This window comes from Calliopsis andreniformis, chromosome 3 (assembly GCF_051401765.1).
Source record: "Calliopsis andreniformis isolate RMS-2024a chromosome 3, iyCalAndr_principal, whole genome shotgun sequence".
Classification (NCBI taxonomy): Eukaryota; Metazoa; Arthropoda; class Insecta; order Hymenoptera; family Andrenidae; genus Calliopsis; species Calliopsis andreniformis.
Window position 1 is genome coordinate 19,258,846 of NC_135064.1, and position 12,745 is coordinate 19,271,590.

At 42.3% G+C, this 12,745-nt stretch overlaps 1 protein-coding gene across 3 annotated transcripts in view; it reads right to left on the minus strand.

Moving 5' to 3' along the window:
• LOC143177562 (paired box protein Pax-6) overlaps window positions 1-11,250 on the minus strand; it is a 79,256-nt gene extending 68,006 nt beyond the window's left edge. For 2 of the 3 annotated variants that reach the window (XM_076375558.1, XM_076375557.1), the window contains exons 1-2: window positions 10,917-11,250; window positions 4,416-4,539 (exon numbers count right to left, since the gene is read on the minus strand). In XM_076375558.1, coding sequence (XP_076231673.1) covers window positions 4,416-4,428 — 13 coding nt within the window. In that variant the 5' untranslated portion in view covers window positions 4,429-4,539; window positions 10,917-11,250. The remainder of the gene's footprint in view (window positions 1-4,415; window positions 4,540-10,916) is intronic. The other variant, XM_076375560.1, reaches the window with a different exon arrangement.
• Window positions 11,251-12,745: the final 1,495 nt, after the last annotated feature.

The window sequence follows — 12,745 nt, forward strand, 5'->3', positions numbered from 1 at the left end:
CTTAGCCACCTTCGCCACCTCTTTCGCTCGGTGTAACGGAAGAGGGAGGGAAAGAGGGTGTCGGGATTTTTATGTGAGGGCAGTTACGAATTAATTGAATGAGAGCATATCTCTCGAGGGTAGCCAAAGAAACACGACTGGGGGATCAAAGAAACGTTCTATCTGCTTCACGCTCGACGACCAGGCATTTATTTTTTAAAGAGGCATCCTCGACCTCCTGTTCCAACCCCCTCACCCCTAAACGCGGCATCGCCGTATTTCTTTTTTCCCCACGACACACGCGGACGTATTCAGCAACGGGAAGCGAGGCCGAGCGAAGGAACGTTCCGCCAGGTTACCATCTATTCGGAATTCAGAAACGATCAATGCTTCGAGGAACCCACCCCCAACCCTCCCCCTTCCTCACTCACTCTCTCTCTCTCTCTCTTTCTCTCTCTTCTTTTTTCGCCTTCACGACTCGTTTCCCATTCACAGTTACAGCGGCGGCGGCAGTGGGAGATGGAGGATGAGAACAGAGAAAGAAGAGGGGAACGCCAAGCGATCTTTTCTTACTCTTATTTCACGTCTCGTTCTCCTTTTCTATTCTCCTTTAACTGCCACCATCGTCGATCCCTTACGAGCCGGGGAAGCTTCGCGGGGGGGTGTCAGCAGGCTGATTCGTCGACGAGACGTCGCGTTGACAGCCGAGCGTTCGCGGCGAAACCGGAGGTCGAACGATTCCCCAAACTTCCGGGGGATTCTTCCTTGAATCTCGCCCTATTGGCGAGCGTGGAAGAAAGGGGGTGATTTCTCGCGGTTCACGGAAGCGTGAGGTGTGAATTATGAGTAGGTGCTATTGGCGATATGAGTAACGATGAATGGTGATTATGTGACATTGTTGTAGATATTGGTTGTATTCTAAGGGAGGTTATTCTTTAAATTATTCAGCGTTAATTAGAGAGGAGAGATTTGGTAATTGAAAGAAATAGGTAAAATGTGAAGTAAATGAGGCATAATTTGTTTCTTTTTTTCAATTGCAGGTGACATTGCAGTACTCTGTGTTTTCTAAAGCAGTAATTAAAATAGGTATACCTACTATTTCTGTTTCTCGTTTTAACTGAAATCAAGGAACATCGAAAATAAAAGAATTCTTGTGAGGAAGTTTGACGCTGAATTCTTTAAGGCTGCAATCCATTAGCAAATTAATTACAGAATTTATGGAGTGTTCGTTTCGCGAACAGCATAGGGACAGGAGAACTTGTCAAACTTTGGAAACTCCCCTAGAAATTACAACCAAGTCTTTGGCCGTTAGTCACAGAGTTCCTTAACGGAGTAACCGAGTGGTCGTGAACACGAATGGTTCCAAAAACTTTATTAAATGTAATATCTCCAGAGGAATATCACTGCGACTATATTCACATTAGTAATAAATTCTCCTTTTATGAAGCAACTTATATGTAGGTACTATAGCATGATGCAATTTTTGATATTTAATTCCTTACTAAAATCTTCGTTGCTTTAAAAGAAAAAAAACAAGTATTTCAGTTTGTTCATTTAAAAAATTACTATATCTATGGTGATCCTCTAATTCCAAGATTAACCCTTGGAAAGCAAATGGTTTTCTACAGACGCGAGATGAATGCTGGGTCGTTTTGACCTACAATAGAATTCTTATTGGAATTATACAGAAACGCGGCTTTTGAATATTATAAATTTTACTTTTCTTTAATTTTCTGTACACTTCATACATGAAACAAATGTATGCTTTGTATAATTTTTACAAATAAATTTATTACACTTTCGACATTTGGTACTGTATTTAGGGTCAATGTGACCCTGCGTTCGTCGTACGAGGATTAAAAAAGAGTTGTTCACTACATCAAATATGATGACCATAACTTCTTTCCTCTCGAAGCTTTCTACCTTTGGGAACTGAAATATTAATCAGCTGAAAATCTAATTTCCCTGCGAGTCACATAAAAATCTAATTTAACAGCAATCAGAGTACTTCACTGTATTAGACGAAACAAGTAGTTTCGAAATTTTTAATCGTCGATCCTAGAAACACGTCAGAGGTGGGAGCAGCAGCGACGAACGAGGGAAGAATCATGAACGAAATGAGAGGTAAAGAATTCCAAATCGAGAACGATTCGATTAGCGTCGAATATCGACGATCGCGAATGCAGGACGAGAAAAAAAGAGAAGCTGATTTGTCCTCGTGACGCGGAGGAACCGGAAACACGATTTGTACGTGCGATCGATCAAAACCCTCGTCTGTTGGCATCGGGGCCGACGTCGTTCCATCGGAGCGATTCGATGAGCTAACGCCAACTTAACGCTACACACCCCACTGAGCCGCACTCGGTCAGATAACTCGTGGATTTTCGAGCACCGCGCAGATTCTCGGTCGCTCGCTCACTTGTAGATTCTTCGATGATTTAATTCCCACCGACCATTTAACACGTCACCTCGAGATTCCTCCCGTGAAAACCGTGAAACGGACCGAAACATTATCTGGCCAAGGTCATCTACCTCCAAGAATGAATCCTACTCCCTCGTTGGTTACACTTCGCTGGCTGTATTCATTTATTTCCTTTCTTTGTGAACGAGATTAACCTTGTAACAGAAGCAGGTACCTACTAGGCGGAGTAGCAATTGCTCGAACGAAAGTAAGATGAAAATAGGCAACAAGATAATTTTCTATTTCGAGTATGGGACATCCAAATTACTCCACTTAGAATACTTAGAATAGGCACCTACTACATATAATATTGTAAATTTGAAAATTAATTTTTTTCTATTTTTGCTGCTAGTTTAAATTTATTGAGTCTCAGGGGACAAAGAAGTACTCTAAATACTATTTTCCTAGATAATAAACGATAATTCAGGATTAAAAGTAATAAGGTCAGATTCTAAGGACACTCATTAAAATTTCAAAGCTGCAAAGGTAAAACAAAATGCATCTCGATTTCACGAGGATAAAAAATAAATTGTAGCAAACTATAAATCAGAGTTGTGATGCGTGAAAGGTATCGAGACACCGCGTGGCCATTACGTTTACCCCGAGATTAATCACAGAGAAGCGGTGACAGATTCTCGTCATCCTCGGTCCGTGATTACCGAAGGGGGGATGATTTCGCGCGAGAGCCGAGAGAAGCCGCGGAAAAGGGCGAGCGTCGGAAGGCGTAAGAGAATGGAAATCAATACGTGAAGTGAGCAGCCAGTTTCAGGCAGGAGCTGCCGGGCTTTAGAAAGCCTTGAGACGTCGTCTGTTCATCCTCTTTGGACCCTCGTGTTAAGAGAGCTCGAGCAAGCGGCAAAGCGAACGACACAGCGCGCGGGAGAGCGACGGAAACGCGGAAAGGCAAGGAGAAAGAGAGAACGAGTGAAGTTCCATTCAGGACTAATGGGGTTAAACGCCTTAGCCATCAACTGAACGTCTCCCACTTGATTCTCGGACGTTTCGATTCGGGTATCCCCATCGAGAACCGCGTGCTGCCTTCGCTTCGCCCACGAGCTCCGCGGGTCTTGCTTCGAGTGTCTTATGTTCACGGAATAGCAAATAATGCAGGAGATTAGTAGAACATCGATTAGGTGGATCCTGATCGTTTACTCTTTCTGTTATTCAGGGTTTCGATTACTCGATGTCCTAATGATGGGAATATAATGGGATTGCGAGTAACTTTGGAGTTATGATTTAGAATTTAGAAAATGGGGAACTGAAGGGTACCTCCAGTTTCGACTTTAGTCCTAATTGAGATTCTATTCTTCTATTGTGCACGTTAGAATGTTAGGTGAAAATTGTTGGAAAGGAGAATATGTCAATGTGTGGAATTATATTCAAGAATAATTAAGATTGTACCACAGTACAGGTACCCTTTGAATCCTATGTTGTATCAACGAAATGCCCTAATCTTTTGGAAAGTCCCAAAAGACTGTAGTAGAAATGTTTTTGTAATATTTAGCAATTGTAGGGGCAGCACATTATTACATTTCATGTGACACACTTCATATACATGTATACCTACTGTCTAAAATTTATTAACATACCCCATATAAGATATACCAGAAAACGTGATATACATAGAAGTATTTTTTGATAAAAACTAAGCTCAAAATTGAAAACTAATTATTCTTATAGACCATACTACCTTTTTTATGAAGATGAAAATATGTCGAATAATAAAACTAAAATACTGTTTAGCGTACAGTCATTAAATCATTACATTATTACGTTGATTTCATCATAATATTAACATTAGTCCAATTGAGGACCGACGACTCACTTCACGAGGTCTTGCTATGAATTGCTAATTCTACTTGGTCATTTGCGCAACGAATTATCGGGGTTAGAGTACACGTATCACGTTATCTGTTACGTCCTGTGTAGAATCTTTTGTGCTTTAACATTAAGATCTAAAAGTATGACAATTTACCTTTGTGTGCCATGTCGTCAGCGGTGACAGAGGCTAGGAGGCCGGTGGCGCCCGGCCATGGAGCGACCGCAGCGCCCAGCTGCTGCGAAGGCAGAATCTTCGGGCCTTTGGGCACTTCCGGTCACTGAAACAATCAAATTTTCTTTTAAGATTCGCCATTTTTATAGTTATTATTACTGTTGACTTCATCAATTTTTGGTTTTAATTATAGCGTCCTTTTATAATATTGACAAGCCAAAGGTATTGTGATATATAATATGTAATATATATTATATAATATATAAGTTTTAATAACATTATGCGTTTCGGTAAGTAGGAAATACTCAAACTGTAGAACATGTGCTTTAAACAATGCACTTGTATTTTTATACAAACGCTATTTAAGTTAATGGACATCTACAAATAAGTTATTGAACTTGTAATACTGAATTTTGTAATCTATTGAATCTGAAAGACTTCGTTCGAATGATATCAACTACGAGCAGATAAATCGACTTTTTCAAACTGTTGCTCAACCTTGTACACTTTTTGAGATTAAGGTCGTTTTCAAAAATGTATTCGGCTGGCAACCGCACCTGTGTAAATTAAGATCAACTGCGTATTGATACGCAAATGTTGCTCAACTGTCTCGACGCAAATGGAAACATAAATTTCTGTCTCTGACGAAGCTGCCATAACGTAAGTTACAGTATTGTAAAATTATGTCCTACAGAAAATGATTTTATAAAAAACAGAACTGCTACAGAAATCCTAATAAAAAAAGCACGAAAATTTTTCTTCGAATTCTGTTGAGAAAATAATTCTAAAATTATTAAACTCACATATTAATAACCAAATTGAATATATAACTCTACTTAGAATTCATGAATGTGCTGATAATTATGAAAGTAGTTTAAGTAAAAAATCTAAAAAAGTTTTCACGACATATTCGATATTGTATAGACTTAAATTACAATATAAGTGACAACTTTAATTTCTTTTTAAATTTTGACTTAAACTACTTTCACAATTACCAGCACAAATATCCCTCAACTCAGCCTTCTCACAATTCCCCAACAAGATTACAACTGCAACGAAGCACTGAACGAAACACCGAGGTGCGTCGGAATTAAAAGACCAAAGAACGTAGAAGCTCGTGTTTTCCTCCTGTATCAGTTTAAACCAGACTATACCACCGACTACGCCTAATTAATATACTTTCATCCGACTCAATGACAAGGAGCATCGTAATTACCACTGGCAACGATATTCCCCTGACAACATTGAAAAGGTGTCCCTCCGTTCTAATTGGCTCCATCGCGACGAGACTCAGGGGTCTGGAAAGGGGCACGACTTGTTGAGCAAAAGAATCGGCATCGCTTCTTCTACAAGAGGAGCTTAAGGGGCACAATACGCGTTTCTCTGCGGACGCGAAATCCCTTTTAAAAGCTTAGATACACACACAGGGTGTGGTGGTCTCGTTTTGTACAAGCCGCGACGTTCACAGGCCTCGAGTGTCGTAATTACCGAGTCTCGCACTCCGCGACGCGATATAAACTACTTACACGTGTAACGCCCACTAAAACTGTCAGCCTGCCGGAATAAAAAGCGAAAAAGAGAAACGTGCATCGCTCGCGATACGATAAGGGTCGAGTGACGGTGGCGGGTGTAATAATTAGCGGACAAACTGATACAACGAGAGGTGCATGGCTCTCTTAACGAGTCACAAAGGACGCTGGAGATCGTGCATGGATCGTTCTTGCGCCCTTCGATCTGCTCGGAGTTTCAACGAACGTGGAAAACAGATGGCGAATGGTTAATTAAGTTTGCGACAGTTACACGATTCTGTCTCGTCTTTTGCGAAGCTGGAAAGTATTCTTACAATCACCACGTGCTATATTCAACTATATAACAATAATTATTATGCAATGAATCGTCTACCGACAATACACGAGAAATTTGTTAAATATTTGGTAAGCTGAGTTTTTGTCACGAAACAAGTCTCAACTTCTTCAATAAGCTATTTACGAGATACTTGATCAAATATGCAAATAATCATTCTATAACTTGAAGTGCAACTCCTGTGCAAAGATTTGGGTACAGAAAGGGATTGTGTTTCACGTTCGACGATCGAACGTGGGTATGTGCTTTTACAAATATAAGAGAAGAATCTCCCGCGCAAAGAGTGGAAACGCGACAGTAATGAACTAATTAGGACGTAATAAAACCTGAAATCGTTGCTTTTTGTCCGCGTGTCAGAGCACGCCTGACAGAGGGAGTTGTCTCAATGGGGTGACGAGAATTGAGCTCGCAGAACGCGGAACGAAACGCGACCAGAAATCGTCGGCACAACGGTTTATTCAAAACGATCATAAAGAATACGAGATGAATTGATGATTTAACACCGGTTATCGTGAATGAGAGTCGTGGCACGGGTCCTCTTCGACAAGATAAATACGAGGACAAGCGCGGGCGACGATGCTCGAAACTCGTTCTATAGTCAATGTTTGGCGAAAAGAGATTTTCGTGGGAGGAAAAATTCAACAGCTGCTGAATATTATCCTATAATGCATTGGGGATGCAAATGTCTGCAAGGCTTTCATTCGACATTGATCTATCTCAAAATGTTTGGGAGCATAGTCTTCACTTGGACTGTATCAAATTTAAGAAGCATTTATAGAAAGTTCATCAAGTTTGAGTTCATTTTGAGTAAAACGATAATAGCAAGATTTAACAATCCTACCTCTTTTAACTTAATTTTTTTAACATTTTTATACCTACACACAGCTATCGATTTTATAATTATACTTCTAAGCATAGATCACAAATTTTGAATTTCTTTTGAAGTCATGACTGATGTTTTAAAAAATAGAATTGAAGGAAAACGTTAACTCTCTCATGCTGCAGTTTGCGTTTCCTTTTTTTGAAAAGAGGAATTACGAAACATATGCGGCTTATAGTCACACCAAAACAGGGAAATGCAGGGGAAGCGAGAAGAATAACGCGCAAAAGGATAAAGTATCGCGCAAAGGGAGAAAAGTACATCGCACTCGCATATTGAACAAGAGGATTACCTCGGATTATGCGCGACTGAGCGCAAACAAGATCTCCCTGGCTTGTGTTTACAAGACGCCAAGCTGTCGATTTAGTAAATTCCAACTCGCCTCTGCCTTCGTCTGCTCGACGAAGCACTGTCCACGCCAAATTTTAATCCAGTATTTATCAATATTTCGTAAAAACACGCTATGCGCGTTCTATCTTATTTAAATGAACCTTAGTCCTATAATATCCTAAAAGAAATTGATGAAGCAAAGTATGAAATATATTCTCCGCATAGTTTCGTACTCTAAAGATTCTCAAATGTTTCAAAGTCACTGCGAACAGAGTGACGTCGTCAGCGGGGCGGCTCCATCGCGATACAAGGAACAAAGTGTGACTGATGAACGGGCTTGGGATAAAGTTTCTCGGCCAAGTTTCACCAGTACGGTAATTTGTACCACGTTCTACAGCCCTTCGTGTTCTTTAACGCGCGGTAACAACGTGAAACAGCGGGAGAGGTTGGTATTATACACGCGGATGGTAATAGGTTCCATATCCACCAGCTACCGGCGCATTATGCTTTACATTTCCGGCGAAACACTGTTAATGGCACCGCCACCACCACCACTGCCACGGCTGGCATCGCACTCTAAATCCACCCCCCGTAATACACGACCAAAACCCGCAGGAATTAACTGCTCGCTCGCGCTGCCGTACGCAGTGACTTCCGCCGCCATTCTATTTCGCTTACACGCATTAATTAATAATTTCGTCAGGGGATAATATAAACGTGGCATTTATTTCGCCTGATAAGAAAAGTACTTCATTACCTTTGAATATCCACTGTCGTTCGTTTAATTATATTACCCTTGAATCGAACGTCAGCTGGGCGCGACTAAATATTCGTTATCGATTACATCGGACTGTTTGCAAGGAAGAAAATATTTCTCTCTCTTTCTCTCTACTTCTACTGTCGTGTGAATTATAGGTGCAAGGGTTAGAGGCTGATAGAACTCATTATGAAGAACAGAAATGGAGAAAATGGCCGTTTGGTTGCTGCAATTCGATTGTTCCGCGCAGGATTACGTGATTGTATTTTATGCAAATGCAAGCGTTTGTCGAGAATATTTATCAAGGACATATTTCGCAATATGTGTCTTTACGTAAGTATCTTCGTACGTGTGATTGGTACTACTCTAAGGGTGCTTAGCGACGCGTTAATAACGTGTATAGTCAACTGACTGTTGCATGACTATAGATCTTATGGAAGCCTTTCAAGGCGTGTGAAACGATTTACGTTAATGTAATTTCAGAGTTCTTGGCGGACGATTACCATTTCCGTTCTTATAGCAAATATAAGCTAAGAGTAACAATAACATCAGCGGCTTATTTCAGTAGTACATAAATATAATTCTAATTTTCTCGCAAACATGCTCAAACATTCCTCTCCAAAACGAAAATGAATACATGTAAATTATATACACCACATACATTTCCTATTTATTTTTACTATTTCTATTTCCACCCCTAGGATCCACTTTACCTACGCCACTCGCAGCAAACCACCCCAGCGCGATTCCTCAACGAACACGTCAAAACCAACCTAACGGAGTGGCCCGTCGCATAAAACAGTTTTTAAGCAGCGAAACCGAAAACTACTCTAGAAAACCCCCGTGTAAGGGCGAACCCTCTCGACGAGGAAAGGTACGCTCACAATGCTCACGTCGAATGTCACCGCGGGGTGTCCACACTTGTACGGCTGGCATTCACTCCGGCAGCGGATACGGGACTCAATTCGCTTCACGGATTTTACACGACGAGTCATGTAGTCTATTGCCTAATTACACCATAATACTATACACGGGCGAGTGAAACGGTAGATAGAGGGAGGAGCAGATAGAAAGCAGCGACGAACAGAGACAGAGAGCGCGAGGGTGGTGGAGTCGGCAAGGGAGACGCGCATCGTCGCGTGCACGCGGGGAGAAACTGCGAAACAGAGACAGTGAAGCTCAACGTACCGTTCAATCACATTCATCTCTGATATAGCGCGAGCATAGAGGGTGTATTGTGCCTTAAGCTGCATTATACGCGCCACCGTGTGTGCAATCTGCGTCCTCGCACACCGTGCACCCGCGCGCCGCTGATACTGACTATTAAACGGCAAGACAACCGACCTGGGGGTGCTTTCGCTTCCTTTCGGGACACGTCGATGCGTGTTTAACGTCGGCGAGGTTAATTTCTGAAAACCGATTACGCGTCGCGACTGGATAACCGACGTGTACCCCCCTTTTTCAAGAGGAGTCTAACTGCGTTTGTGTCGTCGACAACGACCTCGTTCTACCTTTCACTCCATTTCGTCTTCGTAAATAGGGGATGAACGTTTGATCGTCGGCAAATATTGAGCATGTCGCGGCTGCGGTGTATTCAGGTGATGACTGTTTAACCCTTTCGAGTTATGACAATGAGATACACGTTGCGGGAGCAATTGCGTCGCGAACGCTGGAAAGGACGCTGTTTGGAGTTGATTCATTCTATGGCTTGTGTTTCAGGTGATTTGTGGGGTTGTTACGGTGTCGACTTTGTGTTGTACCTTTGTGGGTTATTCTTTTAAGGGTGAGATTTAATTGAAAGGGATGTATTTATCTACGTATATGCTTGTAATTGTAGTCACAGTAATTAGCTTTCCCTTTTGCTTTAAATTAATCTAGGTCTGTGTGAGGTAAAGGGTAAGACAACAGTCCTACTTTAGAGATTTGAGTAATCAGAAAAGTGGTCTGATTTTGTTTGAGATTAGAATAAGAAATTAGAATATTAATTAGAATAAGAAGATTTGAATAAGAAAGATGCAAAAGGGTAATCTAATTTAAGAATTGAAAATACTACTTAATTAGTACTTAATTAAATATCACAATATTTATAGTAACACTTTTTTCAGGATCTCTAGTTTATTTGTTTTTCACCATCATACGTATTTAAAAAACTCGAAATTAATTTATTTGAAAATGTCAGTATAACCTCATACATCGCTAGACCTATGCAAACTTAAAATATTAAAAGTATTCCACGTGAAAACTGATGAGAGTATTCTACTAATTAAAATTCATCTTATAAATAAATTAAATTTTCCCTCAATCCCACATAACACTGCCATAGATCAAAAACTGTGCTTTTAAATTGTTATTGCTTACTGTAACATTAAAGAAACATTACCTAATATTTTTCCCCAGATACACAAAGGTACAAGAAACAAAAATTGACCTAAGATTCACAATTATTAATTCCTTCATTTGAGGCCAAAGAGATGTCATCCAATCAAAGTCGCAGTGAGCAGTGACAGAACAAAGTTACAACTGTCCCCAAAAACTTACACAGCATATCACTGTTTTTGTTAAATATTTATCTCAAAAGACGAACAGACTCTCCCATTTAGTGCGCCCAGGTCAGCGTAGTATCAATAATCAAGTTGACCACGTGATTACATACCAAAAGCTGCCGTCGGCCGCCGCTCCTCCAACCTTCCTTGGACGACACCACGACGAATCCGTGGACAACGTGGTACCGTCACACCGCGTACTTTTCCTCACAGTTTTCACGACTCAAACGTACCAACGAGAGTCACTCGGTGCAGTCACTCGCGTCCTCCAGACACTGAACTCCGTCCACGAACCGCGTCGCCACGATACTCAGGGAGGACCAACAAACCCCGTCAAACAATCAACAACAGTCAACGACAAAGTCTCCAACTCCCGTTTCACGCGTATCTCTCCTTCAGTCTTCAACAACCGTCGAAGAGTCTCATCAGAGTAGCTACCTCGTCCCACTGAATCCAACGAAACCGTGTCGAACCGAATGAAACCGATGGGACGAAAACAATATCGCTATCGGGCTCGGGTGCAACCGTTCTCTCGGTGGCGCGTCTTCAGACGGGATCGAATGCGCGCCGGGGGTGGCTTGTACGATCCGCACGAGCGCAGCACACGTGCTGCTCTGCAGCGTGATTCTCCTCGCTTTCTTGGCCCTCGAGAGTGGCCGGAGGTAGAGGAACAGAGCGCTGGTGCGAGAGAGAGAGACGGAGGCAGAGAGAACGGCGTAGAGGGAGAGAATAGATGCCCGATCGGGGGTTAGCGCGGCGAGGAGAGCGCGAAACGGGGCGAGCTTAGGGGGGCGAGCGAGAAACAGGGGGCTAAAATCGTGAGACGAGAGAGAGAAGAGCCGGGGCACTGGCGGGCAGCACTGCTGGCCGTGGAAATATTATTAGGTAAAGCACACGCACGGACTGGCACGCACCGACTTGCGGACTCTCGTTGGGTCGTGCTTGCGACCCCGCGATTCGTGTTGGTACCTCGACGTACGTCGGACCAATGGGCGGAGGGCACGGCTGCCACCACCACCGCTCGCCGACGCGCCGCGTGGGGATGCTGGCTCCGCTTCGTGACATCATCGATTCTGAATGGTGGAAATGCTCAACCGTGCGGAAGGCTCATCGGAGGGCGCGTGTTGCACTGTCGCCGCGCATGCGCCGCAACCCCTAGCGGACGGAAAAAGGGTGCGTGCGATAAGTTCGCGCCAGATGGAGACCGACTGCTTGCGCGGTACGGTGCCCCGCTCCGAAAATTCTTTTCCACCACGCGGCCTCCTCCTCTTCTCCTGCTTGCCTCTGACCTTCGGCCCTACCGACGCGAGCCGGAATTTCTGCCACTCTGGATGCGCCGAGTAATTAGAGAATCATGCAGTCAGATGGAATAAACAATACTTTGGAAACCTTTTGCAGAAGTATAAAGGCTCGAGAGAACTACTCTTTGTTTCTGATGGTTTGTTTATAGTGTGCAGTTTCTGGTATTAAGATTTCTGGGGTTTCTGAATATAGATTTTTGGAATAAGGTTTTGGTTTTTTTTTTTAGTTCGATGTGGTATAAGATGGACGTAGAGCGATTTGGAATTAAGTGATCATATGGGGAGGTTAAGTTAAGACTATTAGCATCTGTGGGATTATTGGATTACTTGGAATTGTTTCGTCGTTTCACTGTTTTGATCTCTTATGAGAAGCTTTGTGCATCGTTTCTCTGCTTCGATACACATTTCATTTTTCAGCATTCTCGAAATTTGTAGGTACTTTTATAAGGGTCTCTGTACATCATCGAAACCAAAACAGACTTTCTAATGCTGAATATATTGAATCTATTAAAACAGCAGTTCATCACCCTAACTGTGTCACCAACTGTACTTAGTACACTATCTCTCTCTCATCCTCAATATACCAGAAATAAGATTAGCCTCACCTCAAAATTGCTCACAGATGCAAACATATATTC